Genomic DNA, 24,563 nt, shown 5'->3' with positions numbered 1-24,563 from the left:
TCTTTCTCATCCGATGCCAAGAATGGCTGCACAGCGGTAAGGTCTGGGAATGGATGGGAAAATAATTCGAGTGGAGGGTGGAAGCAGGTATAGCGCACCCCTCAATCTGTATTTTGTGGAAGCAGGTATATCGTATTTCTCAATCAGTATTTTGTGGAAGCAGGTATATAGAACCCCTTAATCAATATTTAGTGGAAGCAGGTATATCAAACCCCTTAATCCGTATTTTGTGGAAGCAGGTGTATCGCAGGCCTCAATCAATATTTGGTGGAAACAGGTATATCAATCCCCTTAATCAATATTTTGTGGAAGCAGGTATACAGAACCCCTTAATCAATATTTGGTGGAAGCAGGTATATCGCACCCTTCATTCTGTATTTTGTGGAAGCAGGTATATAAAACCCCTTAATCAGTATTTTGTGGAAGCAGGTATATCGATCCCCTTAATCAGTATTTTGTGGAAGCAGGTATATAGAACCCCTCTATTAATATTTGGTGGAAGCAGGTATATCGCACCCCTCAATCTGTATTTTGTGGAAGTAGGTTTATCAAACCCCTTAATCAGTATTTTGTGGCAGCAGGTACATCGCACCCCTCAATCAGTATTTTGTGGAAACAGGTTTATAGTAGTGTTGATCGCGAATATTCTAATCGCGAATTTTTATCGCAAATATTGGCACTTTGAGAATTTCAGAATATCTAGAATATAGTGCTATATCTTCGTAATCGCAAATATTCTAGATTTTTTGTCCCTCTATATAGCTATGGTATCGCAGCAGAACCGCACACAACTGCTGCACAATACAAATGCACTATAATATATTTTCTATGTTAGAAAGTATATTATAAGTATATCACACCCCTCAGTATATACCACCTATCGATAGCACACCTATACCAGTCCTTAAAAGGACTTTTGTGGCCCTATTAGCTAGCATTTGTGTCCCTAACAGTCTGTCCCTGCTCCACAAAGCAGCCTCTCCCTACACTGGCAAAACACAGAATGTAAAATGGCTGCCAGATCGGGTTCTGTTATAGGGTAGGGGTGTGTCCATGTGCTAAAATGTCTCAATTGGCTGTCCTGTTCCACCTGATGTATGTGTCATGGTTCAAAGTTCAGCGCAATGCTAAAGAATATGGCGCATGCGAACATCAACATATGTTTGTATGTTCGGGAAATCGTGAATGCGCAAAGTTCGCCGCGAGATGACCGCTGGACGAACCGCAAGGCCATCTTTAGTGACCCCCATCTATTCAAACAGGTTTATGGTGCCCTCGTTTCTTGTGATCCACGGAGGTCCCAACAATCAGACCCCCAATAATCAGATAGTTTTGTATTGAAAACGACTTTAAAATAGTCCATTAATGTTTGATTGTGGTGAACTGACCATCACTCTCATTGAGAAGGTCCCTTTTGATGTTTCTATGTGGAGGATTCCAAAGGTCTGGATTCCATGATCAAATATTGAAGGCCTGGGCCTGAAGACTCAGGAATCCATTCAATTTTTGCTGTTTTATTACTGTAAGATCACCTCTTTCGGCTCTACGCATCTGACTTGGTTTTCTTAGTCAAGCAAAAGCCACTTCCTGTCAGCCATATTAGTGTTTATGGGGCTGTTAGATCTGACAGCCAGCCAAGTACAGAACTTACAAGTCTGACTGTGTTCAGTCACTACTGGCTTCTGTTCTCACCCTCCTTGCAATCAACCTATTTAATGTGTTAGGTGACCATACACATTAGACTTAAGTCAGCTCAACCTGCTGAATTCAGCCAGATGGCCAACCAGGGAGGATTGGGCATGTGGAATTTCAATTTCATCAATGACTTGACTGCTTATTGTGAGTATATAAAGATGAATTGGTATTTGTATACTTAACTCCTGTGTGATTGATTGTTGGTGGTGTTATACAGTTGTTTGCAACACAGATTGTACAAAATATTTGTGATAGGCTGGTTCTCTTTCACACACACAAACATGTGTATATATATATATATATATATATATATATATATATATAAAATGATGAAGAGATGATGAAAAAGTATAACAACTTTATTCACCCATGTGAACCCATTTTAGTCCTCTCACAGGACCATTCTTGGACTATGGTTGAAGGGTGTTTGTTCTCTGATGTTTCTCACCTGACATGCCAACATCCATCTGTTCAATGAAGCTAAAAACGTGAGTCATCAGAGAAGGCAACCCTTTGCCAATTAGCGGAGGTCCAATTTCGATACTGCCACAACTATTTAAGCTTTTTCTGCCCATGCACCTTCATTAGCAGAGGTGCAGTGACTATCTGTCTGCTTTGCAGCCCCATACGCAGTAGGGTTCACTGAACTGTTCTTTTAGGCAAATGTCTGGTAGCCCCCTGGTTCTTTTTAGTGGGGAGCTGCTCTACTAGCGTGTTGGTCCTTCCTTGCACACCTTTACAGAGAAGATTCCCCTCTCACTTCAATGGCACGTGGTGCTCCGCAGTTTTCATGTCACTTATTCGTAATAGTACCATTTGTCCACTCACAATACACTTTCACCACAGCAGCACAAACAGCTGCTCAGTTTCAGAAATAATAACTATCATTTTTGCAGCTCTGATAAATCACCCCTTTTACCCATGACAGCAATGACAGATATGTGTCTTTGTCTTCTGTGATGTAAAAAAATGAGACAAAGATAAATCATTTCAGAACTTTTTCCACCTTTAATGTGACCTATAAACGGTACCACTCAATTGAAAAACAAACTGAAATATTTTAGGTGGAGGGAAGAAAACAAAAAAAAACAAAAAATAATGTGGTTACATAAGTGTGCACACCCTCATATAACTGGGGATGTAGCTGTGTTTAGAATTAAGCAATCACATTCAAAATCATGTTAAATAGGAGTCAGCATACACCTGCCATCATTTAAAGTGCCTCTTATTAACCCCAAATAAAGTTCAGCTGCTCTAGTTGGTCTTTCCTGAAATTTTCTTAGTTGCATCCCACAGCAAAAGCCACGGTCCACAGAGAGCTTTCAAAGCATCAGAGGGATCTCATTGTTAAAAGGTATCAGTCAGGAGAAGGGTTCAAAATAATTTCCAAGGCATTAGATATACCATGGAACACAGTGAAGACAGTCATCATCAAGTGGAGAAAATATGGCACAACAGTGACATTACCAAGAACTGGACGTCCCTTCAAAATTGATGAAAAGACGAGAAGAAAACTGGTCTGGGAGGCTACCAAGAGGCCTCCAGCAACATTAAAGGAGCTGCAGGAATATCCAGAAAATCCTGGCTGTGTGGTACATGTGACAACAATCTCCCATATTCTTCATATGTCTGGGCTATGGGGTAGAGTGGCACCACAAAAGCCTTTTCTTACAAAGAAAAACATCCAAGCCAGGCTACATTTTGCAAAAACACATCTGAAGTCTCCCAAAAGCATGTGGGAAAAGGTGTTATGGTCTGATGAAACCAAGGTTGAACTTTTTGGCCATAATTCCAAAAGAAATGTTTGGCGCAAAAACAACACTGCACATCACCAAAAGAACACAATACCCACAGTGAAGCATGGTGGTGGCAGCATCATGCCAAGGGGCTGTTTTTCTTCAGCTGGAACTGGGCCCTTAGTTAAGCGAGAGGGAATTATGAACAGTTCCAAATACCAGACAATATTGGCACAAAACCTTCAGGCTTATGCTAGGAAGCTGAACATGAAGAGGAACTTCATCTTTCAGCATGACAACGACCCAAAGCATACATCCAAATCAACAAAGGAATGGCTTCACCAGAAGAAGATTAAAGTTTTGGAATGGCCAAGCCAGAGCCCAGACCTGAATCCGATTGAAAATCTGTGGGGTGATCTGAAGAGGGCTGTGCACAGGAGATGCCCTCGGAATCTGACAGATTTGGAGTGTTTTTGCCAAGTCAAATTGTGCCATGCTGATAGACTCATACCCAAAAAGACTGAGTGATGTAATAAAATCAAAAAGTGCTTCAACAAAGTATTAGTTTAAGGGTTTATTTTTTATTTTTTTCTTCCCTTTACCTAAAAGATTTCAGTTAGTTTTTTAATTGAGTTGTACAGTTTATTGGTCACATTAAAGGTGGAAAAAGTTCTGAAATGATTTATCTTTGTCTAATTTTTTTACAGAACAGAAACCTGACATTTTAACAGGGGTGTGTAGACTTTTTATATCCACTGTATATATACAGTGTCGGGCTGGGGTACTTAGGGCTTACCAGTGTAACTGCTTCTGGGGGCCCACCTTAGGGTTCCTGCACACAAACTTATTTTTTTTCCATGTCCCTACCGTTCCCTTAAATTCAATGGGGCCGCAAAGAAAAATGACTGTGTGCATTCTGTGTCAGTGGGGCCGGACCAGGAACACAGCCTTAGGGGTAGGCCATCATGACGATTGTTTAGGAGTGAGGGAGGAGGTAGATATGGTTAATTTAAAAAGAAGGCAGTGGTTCGTGGGAGGAGTTGTAGTTATAGTAACGAGGGTGGGTGGAGTAAGGTTTTAAATTTGATAGGAGGAGTGAGGAAATTGATATTTTGGGGTTCAGCCAGAAAACGCCCACCCTCCCGCCCATTGAGGTCATCATTTTGGTAAGTATGAGGTACATGTCAGCATATGTCGGTAACAGGTTAGTTTGTATTGTACGTTTGAGGTGGTGTTTAAAAAGGTTAGGGCTGGTAATAGTCGCAGCAGTCGGGAGGCAGGGGAGGTCCTCGAAGTTGGAAAAATATTGTAGTACTTGAGGATGTGAGGGCCCCGCGGGAGGGGCTGGACTCTCATGGAGTATCTGGAATTGAGGAATTAAAGGCATCCATCAGTTGGTGCTTCCGAGCTGGGTTGAATGGCTGGGGTAAGATGAGTCGCCGCTTTGGTTTGAGTTCTCTTGTTATTTGGGGCTTCTAGGACCTCCCTCGTCAGGGGTTAATTGTTTTGGTTATTTAACTGTTATGTTGTTATTTATTTATTTATTTAAATAAACGGCTGCTGTGGCCGGTTATAATCCGAACTGTGGTCTGTGGTTATTTGGTATGGGGATTGGGTAAGTCGAGGGTGGTAAGGGGGGTTGTTGTATAGATAAAAAAAAACAAGTACCTAATACCATTGTCATGTATGTCCGCATGGCCGTTCTGCAAAATGATAGAACATGTCCTATTATTGTCGGCATTACAGACAAGGATAGGACTGTTCTATTAGAGGCCGGCTGTTCTGTTCTGCTCACACCCGGTATCCATGTTTTGCGGATCCGCAATTTGCGGACTGCAAAACATCCAACGGTCGTGTTCATGAGCCCTTACAGTGATAACAGAAATATTAAAGATGAAGTATGATGGCAGACATTCACAGCAAAATGCACAAACATACATGTGGCAGAATTTACACATATATGGATATCCTGCACTTAAGTCAGTCAGAAACAAGACACATGCAGCGCACACCAATCACTCATTGGACAGATGTGGGATACAAGACACTTATACGTGGCTCACATGCCACTGATGCATATGTCACATACTGCACATACACCACTGATGCATAGATCATATATAGCACACACCAATCACACATAGGAAACAAGCAATGCACACACCAAGACATTTATGCCTAACCCTATTAAGTGTAGCACACTTAGAGGGGGTTTGAGGGGTTGTCTTACATCAGCTACTGGCATTTATCATGTAGAGAAAGTTAATACAAGGCACTTACTAATGTATTGTGATTGTCCATATTGCCTCCTTTCCATCACATTATACACAGCTCGTATCCATGGTTTTGACCACTCTGCAAACCAGCGGCGGTGGCCGTGCTTGCACAATATAGGTAAAGGTGTTGGCCTTTGCGCACTTCCAGCCTTTCCCTTTAGTGTGTAAGTACGGCCACCACTGCTGGATTACATGGTGGTAATAACCACGGATACGTGCTGTGGATAATGTGATGGAAAGGAGTCAATACGGACAATCACAATACATTAGTAAGTGCCTTGTATTAACTGCATGATAAATGCCATTTACTAAAGTGAGACAAACCTTTACCAAATAGTAACCTCCTCAGATTGTACATAATCTACAGTATATTTAAAAGGGTTGTCCTACCATAATGACCTGTTTCCTATCTACAGGAAAGGTAATAAATATTAGATTGCTGGGGTCTGACTGCTGGAACACCCACTGATCATGAAAAAAAGGGTCCTGAGACATTTAATTACATTACCGCCAATCTACACAAGGGTCTTAAGACCACAATCCTTTGATCATGAGGATCCCGGCAGTCAGACCCCCATCAATCAGACACTTATCACCTGTCATGTAATAGCTGTTGGACCTTTTCACATTTCCTATCTTTAAAGGTTTTCTTTGGGTGTAAAAAATAAATAAAATTAAAAATAAAAAATCTGGCCCAAAATATGTGCAAACTAAAATAGAAATGTTTTCCTGTTAAAGGGCCTGTGTCCAATTTTCTAGTTATCCTCTATCCACAGGATCGGGGATAACTAGGTGATCCGTGGGAGTCTGAACGCTGGAGCCCCCACTGATCCCCCTTCCTGATTAAGTGGCAGGTCGAGCATATGCCCTGCCTCTCCATCCATTCTCTATGGGGTCACTGGAGATGGCAGAGTACAGCTCTGGCTATTTCCAGTGGTCCCAAAGAGAATAAATGGAGCAGCAGGGCATATGTCTGGCCTGCCACACCATGAAATAGAGGGAACAGAACCCATTTCTGGAATCAATGGGGGGGTCACAGAATCGGACCCCACTAATCATATAGTTATGCCCTATGGTGTGGAAAGGATAACTTGAAAACCTGGACAACCCCTTTAAATCCTCCACCACTCCACCAGTATCTCTTTACATGGCAGCAGTGATGCCTGCAAATACGGAATATCATCACTACCTCCACGTAAACCATACATGTCAATACTGGAGAATGTGACACACTGTGCAGAATTTTTCAGTCATAAGTCCAACCCCCTTTGCAGGTCACAACCTTTAACAAAGCCCAAGCATAGGTTCTAGACGAGCAAAGTAAGCAAAGGGCACAAACAGAGGGTCATAACTGAAACAGAGGGATTAGGGTCACCCGAGGCAGGGTAGTAGTGGGGATCCTGGAGCAGGGGTAACTGGAGAAGAGGCAATATTAGTGATGCATTTAGAGTGGGGGCATCTGGAGCTGGGGCACTAATGGGTATGCACCTAAAGCAGAGGCATTAGGGTCGCCTGAGGCAGGGTAATAGTGGTGATCCTGAAGCAAAGGTATCAGGGGGGCAACTGGAAAAGATGCAATATTAGGGGTGCATTTAGAGTGGGGGCATTGGGGGGCATCTGATGTTGGGACACTTATGAGGGTGCACCTAAAGCAAAGGCATTGGGGGGACCTAGGGCAGAGCCCCCCAATGCCACTCTGAACTCTGCAGAGAGCAGCACACATACACAGATCTGTTTCTGCTATAAACAAATCCCCAATTTCCCCCTTACAGTTTCCTACAGCTCACTACTGTCACACACCTGAGAAATCAACCCAGCACCGCAGAAGAGTCCTTCTCTTCAGAAGCCAGTTTTCTGACAGCAGGGAGGGCAGGAGGATGGCCAGAAATGTTCTCTCCTCCATCACTGCCAGCAGATACTGCGGGGCCTCCTGTACAATTTACACCAGTAGGAGGCTGCATTGCTGTGCAATACTGCCACCTAGTGGCTACAATTTATATCTCTTCTGATAAACAAGAGAAATAATTACTCCTTCGTATTATCTCCTGGTGCAGGAGACTGGGGGCCCACCGAGGAATTCCCCGGTGGGCCAGTCCGAGCCTGTATATGTGTATATATATATATATATATATATATATATATACTGTATATATACAGTCGTGGCCAAAAGTTTTGAGAATGACACAAATATTTGTTTTCACAAAGTTTGCTGCTAAACTGCTTTTAGATCTTTGTTTCAGTTGTTTGTGATGTAGTGAAATATAATTACACGCACTTCATACGTTTCAAAGGCTTTTATCGACAATTACATGACATTTATGCAAAGAGTCAGTATTTGCAGTGTTGGCCCTTCTTTTTCAGGACCTCTGCAATCCGACTGGGCATGCTCTCAATCAACTTCTGGACCTATTCCTGACTGATAGCAACCCATTCTTTCATAATCACTTTTTGGAGTTTGTCAGAATTAGTGGGTTTTTGTTTGTCCACCCGCCTCTTGAGATTGACCACAAGTTCTCAATGGGATTAAGATCTGGGGAGTTTCCAGGCCGTGGACCCAAAATGTCAACGTTTTGGTCCCCGAGCCACTTAGTTATCACTTTTGCCTTATGGCACGGCGCTCCATCGTGCTGGAAAATGCATTGTTCTTCACCAAACTGTTGTTGGATTGTTGGAAGAAGTTGCTGTTGGAGGGTGTTTTGGTACCATTCTTTATTCATGGCTGTGTTTTGGGGCAAAATTGTGAGTGAGCCCACTCCCTTGGATGAGAAGCAACCCCACACATGAATGGTCTCAGGATGCTTTACTGTTGGCATGACTGTATATATATATATATATATATATATATATATATACACATATACATATATTAGGACCCTATTTGTACTGAGTCTTTTGTTAGCAGAAACTGCAGAATATGTGGCAGATTTTGCAGTTGCAAAAAATGTTTTTTGAACAGGTTTTAGTTGTGTTTTATACTATGTGATGTAAAATTATTACATAATATATATAATATATTTTATATATTTTGGCTATGTTTCAGAAGAAAAATTCAGCAAAAGTGAGAAGGAGCTGAAGCAAACTGACTTGGAAGACAACGCGGAAGAGGTGACCAGTTTACAGAGTAAAGACAAGAACGTGGAATGCCATCATGATCTGACCAGATCCACCTTGCTTGCTTCAGAGACCAGTGAAAGCCTTTTGACCCAAAATTATAATGCAGCCAGCAGTCCGTGTGCCAAGGATAATATGGAAGACTTTTTGGGACTAATGGTGGGGAAAAAAAGCTTCCAAGGATACAGCGAACACATAGTAAGTTGTGAGAGTGCTGAAAAACCTAGAATATGGTCTTTGGCTCACACAGCTGGTGCCACAATTACTGTGGACGCTGAAAGTGGTGAGAGTAGGCCAATGAGTCCGGACTGTCTCTTTGTGAGAAGAAGACACTCTACCCATGGCTTGTGCGGTGAGACAAGGTCCTTGCATAGTATAAAGACTCACACCGAATGTTCTTTTGAAGAAATGTCCCAATCAGCTAAGGTTTATAGAACTTCAACATTCAACTTAAAATCATTTCAACTCAGCTGTCCGTACCCTGTCATGGGAGAATCATGTGAATATTCCTCTGGAGTGGAAGGTATCTGCTCTTTGTGTTACTGTGAAAGCTATTCAGACCAACTGTGAGGACATTCAACCCGCTAGTAGCATTGACAAGTATAGTAACAAATGTAGAGCGATTGTTCTTCGTACTTGGTAATGTGCTGTTTCTCTGTTTTCCTCATGAAAATGTAGGAATAAATTGCCATCTGTGGTGTTACATTCACCTTCTCAATGGGGAATATCAGTACACACTGACATTATCTCATCAGCTCTGACAGCATTAAGGGTCATGCACACGGACATAGTTTCGGTCCGCATGGATGTAGAACCATTCATCACTACATCATCTCCATAAGTCCATTCCACGGCCCCACAAAAAAAATAGAACATGTCCTATTCTTGTCCGTTTTGCGGACAAGGATAGGACATTTGTGAAGGAGTATAAAAAAATGGCTGCAGGCTCTGGGCCGGTAAGCATGTTTTGTAGACCACAAAAACACATAAGGTTGCGTGCATGAGCCCTTAGATTAAGAATGAAGTAGTGACACATCCTTTTTGGTAAGGGGTATGGTAACACCCAATTGTTAATTTGTTCACACTTTTCCAGGGTGCTTACAGAGGCTTTATTTTATTTATTTTTTGGTACTGTTCGATGAAGCAGCCAGGTGACTAGGCTATGGTGCCCCTGTATAGAGTTTTTTTTTTTTTTTACTAGGTTTACATAGGACCTCAACCAGCCAGAAGAGATATGTGAAAAGTAATAAAAGGGGCAGATCAGTGCGTTCTCAAACAGCTTATCGGTGGGAGTACCAGGTGTGTCGGACCCCCAACGATCAGATACTGATGCCCTATCCTGAGGATAGATCATCAGTAATAAAATCTCATAAAACCCTTTTAACCACTTAGTAACCATCCATACGCCTTTTTACGGCAGTCACTAAGGGGCTCAGGTCTCACATGAGAGCCACACTCCTGCTCTAACAGCCCAGATTGGCAGGAATGCCGATCTGGTCTGTTTAACACTTAACATGCCGTAGACTGTCTCCCATCGGCACCCCGCAAATGCGATCACGGGGTGCCGATGTGTGCAAAGGCTGGCTGGGATTTGGTATAGGCCCCAAACCAGCCTCGAGTATTTTCCAGCAGGCTGTGCCTCGCTGGCGCAGCCTGCTGGTCAATGTCAGTAAAGCACTGACATTAAAATGCAATGCACTATAGGGAAATCAAAAAGTTGTCTGTTATGCTTTTTTTTCAATTGAAAATACGCTTTTCAATGAAAAAAATTGCAAAACAAAATCTCTGCCATATGTTTGGTATTGCCGCGTCCATAACGATCCGCACTATATAAATACCATGTAAATTATGCCCTATGGTGAATGCCGTCAAAAAAAAATAATTAAAAAAAATTATAGAATTGCTAACTTTTAGTTGCCACTGAAAAAACTTAATAACAAGTGATCAAAAAGCATAATTTACTCCAATTAAATCTACAAGTTTTCCCGCAAAAATCAAGCTGTCACACCACGACATAGAAAGAAAAAGAAAAAAGTTATGGGTCTTGGGAAGCGGAGATGCAAAAAGATTTTCTTCCTTTTAAAAAAATGAATTTTATTGAACAAAAGTAGTAAAACAGGACAAAACTATATGTCTTTGGTATCACTGTTATCGTACTGACCCAGAGAATAAAGATATTATGTTATTTATACCAAAAATTGAACACTATAAAATATATAATGTAAAAACTCTCCCTCTCATAAAGAGTTAATAAAAGTTTATCAGAAAGTTACATGTACCCCAAAATGGTTCCAGTCAAACTGCAAATTGTCCCACAAAAAACAAGCCCTCATACCACTATTGAGATGGAAAAATAAAAAAATGATAGCTCCTGGAAGGGGTTAAAGTTAAACCACTGCATACAAAGTGTTTGTTTTGTGGCATATTTTGGTTCATTGGTGTATGGTGTTGTGGTAGGGTGGTGTTTTTTCTGTATTTTGCTCACAGGCTTCTCTATCATGCTTCAAAGAAGCCAGAAAAAAAAACTTGAAAAACAAGGTGTGTGAATGAGGCCCAAGGCTTCTGCATTTTTACTAATAGCACACTGACCCATTAATTTCTATAGGGCCATACACAAATTAGTATTTTTTGCTAAGCCGATTTTCCGTTCCACAAACTATAGAACATGTCCTAATATTGTCCTATTCTGGTTCCACATTGCAGATGAGAAAAGTAATTTATATTAATGGGAGTGAGAAAAATGTGGCATGAACACGAAAGGTATCTGTACCTTGTTTGCAGACTGAAATACGGACATGGCCACGTGCATGAAGCCTGATAAACCATTTGGGCTTCTTTTGTGTTTTGGACCCACTCCTGATTTTGGCTTCCAAATAAAACTGCTAATTAAGCCTGATACATACGTCCGTGTCCGTGCCTAAATCCATGAAAAGGTGGTCAGTGATGCCTCCGTGAAGATTTCCATGATGGTTCTATGTGTAGTGCGTGTGTCCATTTTTTGCTGTCTGTGTCATCTGCGTTTCACTGACACTACACAACTGAAAAATAATTTTAAAAGCATCATGGACCCATAGGCTATAATGGGCATGATGGATCCGTGAACGCAAACAAAATAAAGCATTCTTCCATGCTAAAAACATGGACCCAAAAACACTGATTAAAAATAATTAAAAAGAATGGATATGTGTGTTGTCCGTGGAGAACACGTACAACACACGTACGTGGAACACTGACATGTGAATGAGGCTTTACTGACCAAAGAACTGTCATATGATAATGTCCAATGTTTAAAAAAGTCATGCAAATATGCAACACACACTGGCACTTGTGTTCTTTCAAAAACAATGGCTAGCTATGGGACAAATTTATTAGATTTAATTTACCGTAGACTTCCATATAAAATCTGAAGCTGGCTCTGTCCTGTTTGACTCAAGAATGCTGAACAAAAACCCCAGTAAAGAAAACGCACTGAAAACCATGTTACACCACCATTGTGGAATTTTTTTCAGAGTATGACTAAATTGCAGGCGGAAAACACCAAATTTGGGAATCACTAATTATTCATTTCTGAGATTTTGTTTCCACTTTTGGGATTAATTTGGAAAACGTCAGCATTTAACTTGCGTTACACCTATGGATCTATAAGAGGGATGTCGAACCTGCGGCCCTCCAGCTGTTGCAAAACTACAACTTCCATTGTGCCTGGACAGCCTACAGCTGGGAGTTCTGCAGCAGCTGGAGGGCCGCAGGTTCGACATCCCTGCTCTAGATCAACTCAGTTAGACAGACAAAAAAATAAGGAAAAGAACAAACATCAGATGGAGCTATACATATACAATTTTTTTAATAGCTCAGTGGCTATACTAAATTGTTAATTACATGTAATAAAAAAAACTATTCAGATCCAGGTGCTGAATTAGTGGTAAAAAGAATAGCAGAACTGTCAGCGAGTAATTACAATATTAAAGGGGTATGCAGCTGTAAATACAGACAATGTTGTAAAAGAGTCACATTGGCTATCCCAACCACAGCAACCCCTGGACGCATGAAAACAAAGGTACATTACAGAGGTGGCAAAGATGATGAAAATGAAAAATATTTATTTCTGAGCTGTGATCATTCATCAAGTGATTAGTAAGATACATTTAGGTACTTTTGTATATTTTGTATGAGTTCAGAAAACCCTTATCCTTGCCCAAACTATTTAGCTGAATGAGAAAACCATAGGCATTCATTTGTTTCATTACAGACTGATTTGAGTGATGTGAAAGTTACAGCCAGACTGATATATCCTCAACCTCGTCCAACTGATGAAATTACAATGCTTCTGTTTTTCTGTTTACAGGGACTGAAAGGACAATGAAGACAAGTAATGACATTTCAGAATACAGGCAAACTAGTTTTATGGAGGAAAATGACTTGATAAGGACTGCATTTAGGCCAGTTATGAGAAGGTGAGGTGGTTCCAAGTATTATATGGTATCTCAATTATATACTATGCAAGAAACAACATGGCAACCTTTGGAACCAAAGTATTGGTCCAGTGCATACACAATGAGTGACTTTGCAGATTGTCTGCAAATTTGAATTATTCTACTATTGAATCTATTATACTCCCTATGTGTCTCCAAATTTAGAGACTATAGACATATAGGGCCAGATTTATCATTAGCTCAGGTCAGAATAATGGAGTGAAAAAGTCCCCAAAAAAGTCCCAAACGCTAAAACTGCGCACAAATTTGCAACTTTTTTCTGCTCTGCACTATGCTCGCCAGTTTTCTGAAAGTGGGCGTGTTTTCTTATGTAAATGAATCTCTAGACAGATTTACTATTGGGACTATTTAAAAAGCAATTTCACTCCAGTGAGGACCATGCTTATCTTCTGAGACTTTTTAATAGAACATGTGACTTTTTCATAAAAACGTGCAACTTTTTCGTAAAGATGTGCAACTTTTGTAAAGCTGCTTATTGACGGATAAACTGCTACCGTCAAACCACATTTATTACAGTCTTAAAGGGCCGATCATAAATCTGACTTGGCTAAAACTGACTTTAGCCATATGTGAAAGTGGAGTGAGCTGTCAGAGTCATGATAAATCTGGCCCATAGTCTAGTTGTAACATCTGTAGGTAGAGGCAGACACAGAGAGTGAGCCCTAACCTAGAACCCAGCCCCCTTTCCCTACCTACTTGCAGTGCAAGCCCTAGGTAGCAAGACCGCAACTGTTCGACAGTCCCTATGCCACTAAGATGCAGAGACTAACAAACATCTAGACACAAACGACACAAAGAAAGAGTCATATGTAAATGGGTCAGAACCAGGAGGACAACGCAGTCCAAAAACGAGAGACAGATAGTGGTCAAAAGACGAGCCGAGGTCAAAACCAGACGGGATGCACAATACAAATCACAAGAGACAGGGAGTGGTCAAAGGACGAGCCAAGGTCAAAAACACAAGAAATCCAAATCAGCACAGGAACAAGAAACAGGAACCTAGCTAGTGAGCGCAAACCAGACTATCACTGGCACTGGCATAGGAAGGTGTTTAAATAGAGCACCAAGTCCCTGGATCAGAACCTGATAGGTGCTCCATTAGTCAGAACATTAGCACACAGGAATAGATCAGGTGAGCAATCAACACTCTGCTAATCTCATCCAGGACACATGCGCTGTGGGGAGAAACAGAGCATTGCATCCTGTTGCTAAGGATGCTGTTGCGTCACCAGGGGTTGTGGCTCAGCAGCGCATCCTGGCACGGCTATGCCGAGGTTGAGGATCGCTCCGCTGGAGTGTTCAGTTGTATATTTACTAGGTTAAATTATCTTAACTGTTTTAATTGATGTTTTTAGATATTGTAACTGAAATCGATCTATGAAATATCGTAAGCTAAAAATCTGAAAAGCATCAAAAAGGAATTTTAACATTAACTGAATATTTTTTTCTTTTTCTTTTTTTCTTTTTTAGATTCATTCATCAGACCTAAAGATGCAGCAGGTTAGAAGGAAAAGAAACCATCAGATAGAGGAACTGTTTCTTCATATCTGAAAATAGAGACATCAAAAACGTTTCTTTCTACGAACCATCAATCTGCCATAGCCATGATAACGTGGTCAATTACTGTGCAGTTCTATTGACTTTAGTCGTTTATGTTTACATGGGATTAAATGAACTTTATGACATTTTCTTCTTCCAAGCCAGTGATGCTCAACTGGTGATGCATTCTGCACTTATGGCCTAGGTCTGTGGCCCCAGGGGGAAGTAAATTCACATGACATGGCTGCCTCATCCCTGGGTATTATAAGTCATGATCACCACCATACACTGAATGCTCTACCCGGTTAAAAAGAACAGTGGTTTTGTGGTATCTCAAAAAGTTTTGTCTTTACTTTGTATGCATATCTGTGCCTACAACTTGCCCTGGCACTGGCTGGATGTTATGTGTGACCCTTGGGTGGTGGAATGAAGGCCACATTTGAGGCCTCCACATTATGACAGGTTGACCATCACTGCATTCAGCACTATGTTAGTGAATACTCCAGTAAATCCAGTTCTTTATTTATCTATGTGACGGCATATGGTTCTTTGCACTATTCCTTTACCCATGCAGTCTTCCTCAATATTGTAGTGTCAAAGCCATGACTTAGAAATGGGAATCCAGCAGAAATTGTTTTAATACCAATTTACTGTACATGCATATTGCATAGAATAAAATGCTTCTTCAGGAGGGCCCTATGACATTATATTGTGATACAGTATGCCTAAATAACAAGTTCGTTTAATTTAGGTAAAGATATAAAACGTAAATTGCTTGTTTTATTGTCATGGTTACATTTGTGTTAATTTATGTTAATTAGTTCTTAATTTGTGCATTGTTATCATAAAGAGTTCAGTTTTTTCAGGGAATTACTATTTCTGCCAAGCATTTTGCCTACACATTTATATTACATATGTGTGAGTTTGTGTTGGTATATATATTTCTTCAATCACCACCCCCTTCTCCTTCCCATAAATTCTCCCTTCGATTTGGGTTTATTTTAGAATTTGCATGAATTTGTTTTTATTTCATCATGTTTATTAAAAAATCCCTATAAAAAGGGCTTAACACTACACTATGTTATATAGTCCGGGTACATTTTAATAAATTGGACATTGATCCCCATGTAACATCCTTTACAGTTTACTTTTCAGCAATGTCTACATTTCTAGTGTTTTATGAACACCTTTGGGGTCAATTTTATTATGACTGTATTTCGCACAATTGGTCTTTTTTTTACAGTTTTTGTCCTATGGGGTTCAGTTTTAGCTTAGCTGCAGAGCATCTTAGTTTCAGTTGCATGCTTGCACATTATAGGAAACAAGCGCCAGTCTCTCTGGTGGCCGGACCTGCAGGAGTGCGCATAGGCTAGTACTTTTTCCTAGAGTGTGCAAGCAGGACCACCGCTGCTGGATTTCAGGGTGTTTGTAGCTAGAGATGATCGAATCGAAGCTGACGAAGTGGAATTCGATCTGAATTTCAGGAAAAATTCGATTTGCAAATAATGCGAATTTCCTCGCGCTTCGTGGTAACGAATCGCATTTTTCCTAAAATGGCTGCTGCATGTGTGAGGACATGGAGAAAGGAAGTCTGGAAAGGCGGGATCACCCAGACTGACATGCATTCAGCCAATCAGCAGCCAGCCACCCCTGTGATGTCACAGCCCTATAAATACGACGGCCATCTTAGATTCAGATATTTTCCAGCGTTCTGAACGCAGGGGCAGACGTGAGAAAGCGCTAGGGACAACAATAGGAAAAAACCTCATTGTGATAAAACAAAAACTGAAAAAACAATTTATAAGTGCAGGGAAAGGATAGGGAGGAATAATTTCACAGAATCTTAGTGCAGGGAGAGACGTCCAAAGGCGCTAGGGACAGTGCTAGAAAAGTGATTTACAAGTGCAGAGAAAGATTATTTGGGGATCTAAATAGCCATTATACAGCTCTGTCATTCCAGCAACTTGTTCTTGTTATTGGGCTGCAAGTGCCATGTTGAAAAGCCTTTAGTGGCCTATTTTAGTACAAAAAGAAAAATATATACGCACTTTACTGTTGCAGTTATTTGGGTGAAAGCGTTTAGTGGCCTATTTCAGTACAGAAATAAAAATATATTCTCAGTTCATTTCTGCAGTTATGGATAGTCACTTAATGGATGGTAAACGAGAATGCTGTTGAGTAATGGTTTACCTGAATGTCAGCGCTCACTGTGTGGTTAAACGGGAGCGATTGGGGGTGAAACAACTGCCCCGATTACTCTAAGGGTTAATAGTGTGAAGAGTTTGGCAGTAGGCTGGGTCAAGGTCCATATGTCAGACGGAGCTTTGTCTGGGCTCTGAGTTCTTCTATGGACCATCGCTGCAAGTAGGATATCAGCTGGACTGCAGCTTAATAATAATTCACTCACTCCCACCACATAGCAAGCTGCAGTCCAGCTGATATCCTACTTGCAGCGATGGTCCATAGAAGAACTCAGAGCCCAGACAAAGCTCTATCCAGCCGGCACTCCGCCCACAGCCTGCTCCTACTACGATGTAGCAGTGCTGTCTCTCGGGCAAAACACCGCCCACAAACATCCTCCCCTCTCCTCCCCCTTTACCCTCCCCTCTTACTCTCCCTGGCTGCCGGAGAATAGCGCACCCAAACAAAGTATAAATAAACACACACCACTATACACACTGCAAATGTTTTATTGTTCTGATGAAGGGGGCTGTTCGCCCCTGAAACGCGTAGACCTGGAATAAAGAATTGTTACTGTTTTACCGATACCCTTCTGGTCCCATGCCTTCTGCATCAGCTCCGTGACAAAAGGTCCTGTGTTTCTTCTTTTTACTACTGTTTCTCATTCCTGAAAACCCCTGCAGCGGTAAGGGCAAAGACTTTGGCAGCAGAGCAGATTCCCTGCAAGCTGGACGGGAAAATACCAGCAAGGCAAAATAAAGGTGTTGTGACTTATCACAACATCATATGGTAAGCGCAATTTATTATCTATTGCAATCTTGTGGCAAACGGAAATACACACGAGGCGCTGCCTCCTGTCTCTTTTTCTCTCCTATATACTCCTCATGCTTCTGCCACCTCCACGCTCTGTGATTGTTCCATTCTGTGGCCTCCTCATGCTACTGCCACCTCCAGACTCTATCATCGGGCCACTTTGTGGTCTCCTCATGCTGCTTCCACCTCACCACTATCTCATAGGGCCACTCTGTGGACTTCTCATGCTGTTCCCACCCTCCCCACTTCATGACTGGGCCACTATTTAGCCTTTTTGGCTTGGCTGACATTATCATTTATTTGACCCTTCTTCTGATTTGTCAGAAGGAAGGAAAAATGAGGCGCACAACGGATCCTCTCTGTGTAGCAGCTGTAACGCCTGTATGGTCCCATCAGAATTGGCTTGAAATTTGGTAGCCAAAAGCAGGAGTGGGTACAAAACACAGAAGACATGTAAATAATCCATTCACGTGTCATCTCTGTTTTGTATCCACTCCTGTTTTTTTAGTATTAGCAATACTGATGGATTACTGACGAAATGCTGACTGAGTGAAGGCAAATGCTCAACAGACGGGATCCGTTTTTTGGGGGGTTATTGTTCTGACGGATCAGAGGAAGGGCAAAATAATCAGTGACGTCAACACAAACTTACTGCTGACACCCTCTCCACTCTGTCAGGGGGGGCTCTACTTGTATAAGCGTTTAATAGAACAGGTTCTGTTTACATCTATGGGGAATTAGCTGGTGACGGTGTAAAAGGAGTGCGCTTCTTCTTGGCGCTAACATTGACCTGTAAGGCTGATTTCATACTTGAGTTATTTGGTCAGTTTTGGTCTTGTGACCGCCCAAATAAATGAAGCATGCAGTGATTCTAAGAGCGACACATGTCATCTGCATGTTATATGGACTCACAGTATTATTTCACTACCAAAGCAGACTCCCTGTGCGTGTTACTGCAAGGCACAGTGTTCTACACCACTATAAAGGCTCTCAGCAGCCAGGAAATAGTTGTTTTTTAACATAATTCACCGCAAATACACTGCCTGTCCCAAGAAAGTCGCCACCCAAAAAAAAGGTCACACACTCTAATATTTCGTTGGACTGCTTTTAGCTTTGATTAAGGCGTTCATTCACTGTGGCATTGTTTCGATAAGCTTCTGCAATGTCACAAGATTTATTGCCATCCAGTGTTGCATTAATTTTTTACCAAGATCTTGCATTGATGATGGCAGGGTCTGACCGCTGCACAAAGCCTTCTCCAGTACATCCCAAAGATTCTCAATGGGGTTAAGGTCTGGACTCTGTGGTGGCCAATCCATGTGTGAAAATGATGTCTCATGCTTCCTGAACCACTCTTTCACAATTTGAGCACAATAAATTCTGGCATTGTTATCTTGGAATATGCCCGTGCTATCAGGGAAGAAAAAATCCATTGATGGAATAACCTGGTCATTCAGTATGTTCAGGTAGTCAGCTGACCTCATTCTTGGAGCACATACTGTTGCTGAACCTAGACCTGACCAACTGCAGCAACCCCAGATCATAGCACTGCCCCCACAGGCTTGTACAGTAGGCACTAGGCATGATAGGTGCATCACTTAATCTGCCTCTCCTCTTACCCTGATGCGCCCATCACTCTGGAACAGGGTAAATCTTGACTCATCCGACCACATGACCTTCTTCCATTGCAACAGAGTCCAATCTTTATGCTCCATAGCAAATTAAAACCTTTTTTTCTGGTTTGCCTCACTGATTAGTGGTTTTCTTACGGCTACACAGCTGTTCAGACCCGTTCCCTTCGCATTGTGCGTGTGAAAATGCTCTAACTTTCACTATTAAACATAGCCCTGAGTTCTACTGTTGTTTTTCTTTGATTTGATTTCACCAAACGTTTAAGTGATCGCCGATCACGATCATTCAAAAAAAAATTCTCGCCACATTTCTTCCTCGAATACAATGGGTCCCCACTATCCTTCCAGTTTTTAATAATGCGTTAAAAAAGTTCTTAACCCAATTTTAGTAGTTTCTGCAATTTCCTTAGATGTTTTCTCTGCCTGATTCATGTCAATGATTTGACCCTTCTCAAACAGACTAACATCTTTTCCATGACATGGTTGTTTAAGAAATGAGAAGCAACTCATTGCACCAGTTGGGGTTAAATAACTTGTTGCCAGCTGAAAGATAATCGCCCATGCAGTAATTATCCAAAAGGAGGCCCATGCTTAGTTAAATCTAGGTGCGACTTTTTTTTGGGACAGGCCATGTATATTTGGATTAAACCAAATTTTTCCTGAAAAATTAGGCGAACCGGGCGAATCGAATTTTTGAAAAGTTTGCTCGTCTCTATTTGTAACCACTGGAAATGAGCAGTGAACAGTGTATTGGAAAAATGAATCTACCCAGCAAAGGAGGCAATATGGACAATCACAATTACATTAGTAAGTGCCTTGTATTAACTTTCTCTACATGATAAATGCTATTTGCTGAAGTGACACAACCCATTTAAGCTATAATGTTATCAGTTTGATTAGAATTGAGCTATAATAAGTGTTTATAGCTGCCAGGAATTCAGAGATAAGGGCTATACAAAGCCATCAGAACAGCAACATAACAGGACACAGGGGCGTAACTAGAAGTGACTGGACCCCACAGCAATTTTTTGTATGGGGCCCCATTCCGCGCACTTCGCAACTCAGGTGCCAGGGCGGCACAGACCAGGGCAGCATAGACAAGGGCTGAGAGAAGGGGGGGGGGGTTGCTGCAGAATTGTGCTTTCCTGTGTAATATAACCGAAGAGGTGAATATGACGTCAAACTACATTGTATGTACAGCACAGTATGACCCCTGATGTAGGATAGGTGCCCATTCTATGTATTGCTGCAGGGCTGACACTGATTGTCCCAATGGTCTGAGCCCCTAATAACCGCAGCTCACTGTCTCCATACATAAGGGAAGCCTACAAGTAGCCAGGTTTTAATGGATTTACACCTATCGCAAGAACTAATATTCTGGGACTTGTAGTTCCCCAGAAGCAGTACAAGAAAGGCGGGGGGCTCTAGTTTTCTGCGACCCCCATATCTACATCAGTGCTGGAAATGCTCCAATCACATGTCCTACGGCAATGGCTAAATACTATACTTGGCAAGGACCTACTGACGTCACAATGTAACATCCCAGATTGGGGTTGCTAATTGCTTTTGCCCCGCTACAATCTGCTAAGAGCATTAATATTGTCAGCTGATGTGATTTCCTCATGTCATTCACTACTGTGCAGTTGAAACCATTTTAAATGTTATATTTTACTTGGTAATGTTTCAGGTCTACCAGCAGGTGGCGGCATCGTTGGTAGGCATAGTTTTAATGTTATGCCCATTTAGAATGGAACATTCCAGTTCTGTTCTGTTCCCCCCTGCTTAAGGGAAGTGGAGTTTCCCACGCCCTGCGGCAAGGGAGGGAAAAACCAGTTAGAGCCAGTTTTGTCCAGCTCTCCCTGCAAGGGGAAGGCTGTGTTAGTAGGTGCTCCCAGTTATAGGGATCCCAACCTAGGATCCAGCCTCAGCTGAGGCCAAGGATCACTGTTCCCAGTCCGAGCCCTTCAGCCTCGACTGTGGACAACCAAGCAACACCTCCAGAACTACAGATCTCCAGGAAGAATCATTCCCTGCGAACAGTCCTGTGAGTACTTATCCAGAGTCCAGAAGCCAAATTCCTCCTCAGCTAGTCAGGCCCATATCAAGCAGAAGACAGACAGAGCAGAAGATAAACACCTGCCAGATTCTCCAGGCATATAGTATAGGAGCAATAGAGATATTAATCCCTGCCATACATTGCCAATACCTGCTGGGACCTAAAGACTACTGCTGTAACTCGTATGTATTTCTGTTGCCATCCAGTAAAGACAAGTTGCATTTTACTCCAAGTCTGGATCTCATTTACTGCTACCAAAGTTCTTCCATTACTCCTATTAACAACACTCATTTTATTGCAAGTGAGCCAGGATCCAGGAGTCCAGCCGTACCAAGGTAGGAGACACTGTTGACACTACTATACCTACTACACAGAGACATTATCCCCCTCTGGCATTCCTCACCTGGTACATGAGTTGTAAAATCTTAAAGGGCCCTGCTACAGTACCTGCACAAGCTGCAATTGGCGTCACAAACAAACCATAAACTTATACACATATCTATCCTGACCAACTGCATTGTACCAGTGTCCTGCTCATTGCATAAAGTGGCGTCACAAACAGGATCGAATTGAATTGTGTGCCATCCCTGCCAACAGAACCGGATCCAATTCTAAGTTAAAAACAGATCCTATCGCATGTCTCACAGTATTGCAAGTGCTGCCACTGTAAAAAACAGGAAAAGTGACTTTATTACCTGTTTGCTGAGCAAAGAAGTGCCATGCGGTGCCTACGAGTACTTAAAAAGTTAATTCGCCATATTGGCAAAATGGCGCCGCCTCTCTATGCTTGTCGGAGGCAGGAAAAGATAAGAACGCCCTCTCAAGAGCGCGAAAATGCCGAATACGCCCCCCCAGAAGTGGGAAAAATTTGTAACTCCCCCTCAAGAGCGCGAAGATATCAAATACGCCCCCCTGGAAACGGGAAAAATAGAGACTGCCCCCTGTGAACTTTCTATTGTGAGCCGAGGTGATAAAGACTCCTCCCTCTGGACTACACCCTCAGATCTGGAAGTCTGCTCATGCGAAGAAGCAGCGATGGCCTACCCGCACCCAAAATGGAACGAGATGTCCATTGGCGGAAAGCCTGTTTACCCGGAGTACCCGCTGGAGATTCAGGTCTCCCAACTATTGAAGCGCCGCGGACCCTCCATCTTTGGCACCAGTCCGGAGGCCGTGGATTCCTCCCTGGTAAAAGCACCTACGCCACCTACCTTGGCCAATATCCCTGAGGATCCTGAGAAGGCCGCCGCTGATGTCCCGGTTCCCGATGCAAAGGGCAAGGACTTAATCGAGTTCCCGGAGGCAGTGGATCCCTCCGCCAAGTCAAGCGCCCCTGTGGAAAATGACGTGCCAGTGAAGATGGGAATCGACGTCAAGCATGTTCCCGCGGAGGACGCCGCTGACGCACTCACCACAGCCAACGACAAGTCGGTGATCTAGACGGGGATGACACCCCTTGACGGCACCCAGGAGGCACCGGAACCGGCCGCCCGGCCGCAAGCACAGGTAGGAGCTGCCGCGCTCCCTGAGGCCCCGGCTCGGTCCATGTCTGCCCCTGCACCGCGTCCTGAGACCCCAGCGCCTGCACCGCGACAGCCACCTACTGGTGCGGTGGAGGCGGCTGGCGTATCCACTCCGCCGCCCAGCTCCACTCCCAGCCAGTTAAAGAGCCTGAACCCTGAGGTGCCTCACGAAATCACTACGTTTGCCCAGACGGCCTGGGAATATAAATCAGCCGTCGAAGAATGGGTCAAGCAGGTGGTCGATGACCCCCAGCCAGGGGACCCCACCTTAATCAGGCGAACCGGGACTGTATTGTGGTTTTCTGTGGTACGGGGGGTCGGCTTCTTGCAGGATAATTATTCCGGTACCGAGATCTTTGTGGGCCGACATTCCGTTAAAAGGCATTACCTGCTTCAGGCCCGGCACAACTTGTATGTGGGAGACCAAGTGGAATATACTCCCATGCGTTCCATCCAGGGTCCATTTGCGGCCGGCGTGACCCTGCTGGACTAGCCGCTCGCCCCTGCCGAACCCCAGAGACCTGGCAGGAGGAACCAGGCTCTGAGGGGAAAGTAAGATGTCTCCAGGAAACCCCGGATGGTCGTATGCACTTTAGGGAGCAGCCCCAACCTGAGCCTGCACCTCTTATACCGGATTTGGCTGCACCACCGACCCTGAGGGTAGGACAGATAAATAACTCTGTCCTTACGTTCAACCCTAAGGTACAGCCATATGCCAAGCCACCATACATTCTGCCCTGGAAACAGTCCCAGGCAGTCACTCCAACCCTTCCTGAGCCCCTTCAGCCAGAGGTCCTATCCCCCTCTGTGCCGACTGGAGATTCCGGGCTACGGCGTGTAACTACCGCGTTTTCCAGGCTGTCAACACAGCCAGTACCTGCAGCCACCAGCAGAGGGCAGTGGCATACCACAACAGCAGCTACAATGAGCTACCATCAGAGGCAGGAAAAACCTCTCATGCATTTTAGCAGCTCCAGCAGTGAGGAGGAGCTGGATACCTTTCTGTAAAAGGTGTCCCCCACAAAGAAAATAAATAACCAGTGACATTTGGGAGCCACTTCATGGACTGATTCCTGACGGGTGAGGACCTGTTGGCCTTTTGTGGGTTTTAACATTTTTGTTTCAGGTTGCCTGTTTAGTACTCATCCTGATGGTCATGGTGTTAGGACTCCCCCCATCAGCACTTAACCCCTTCTAGTCCAAGTTCAGTGTTTTATCCCCTTTCTCAGGTTACTTGATAGCCTGGTGCTCTTATATGACATTTTATACCTTGTGGATTACAATTAACTTTTAACCCTGTGGATTAAAAATGTACTTTTATCAGTTTCCAGAGGATTCTACAACTTAAAGCACTTCCAGGAAAAAGGACTCAAGTCATTGTTGAGCCTATCCTTGTATTAAAAATTTGCACTGTTTTATATAAAATGTTTTATTGCAACATAAAAGCTTGCACCCAAAGAAAGGACTCAAACGTGATACCTGAGCTCTTTGTGATTTTCATGCTATTTA

General features: G+C 42.9%; 1 protein-coding gene across 1 annotated transcript in view; it reads left to right on the top strand.

Moving 5' to 3' along the window:
* The window catches only part of IRX6 (iroquois homeobox 6), a 28,932-nt gene extending 14,132 nt beyond the window's left edge, over positions 1–14,800 (top strand). The window contains 3 exon segments of the mRNA XM_044269293.1: positions 8,748–9,341; positions 13,164–13,272; positions 14,782–14,800. Of these exon segments, the coding sequence (XP_044125228.1) occupies positions 8,748–9,341; positions 13,164–13,272; positions 14,782–14,800 (722 nt within the window).
* The last annotated feature ends 9,763 nt before the right edge of the window (positions 14,801–24,563 follow it).

Source organism: Bufo gargarizans, chromosome 10 (genome assembly GCF_014858855.1).
Source record: "Bufo gargarizans isolate SCDJY-AF-19 chromosome 10, ASM1485885v1, whole genome shotgun sequence".
Classification (NCBI taxonomy): Eukaryota; Metazoa; Chordata; class Amphibia; order Anura; family Bufonidae; genus Bufo; species Bufo gargarizans.
This window is presented reverse-complemented; position numbering and strand designations above follow the sequence as displayed.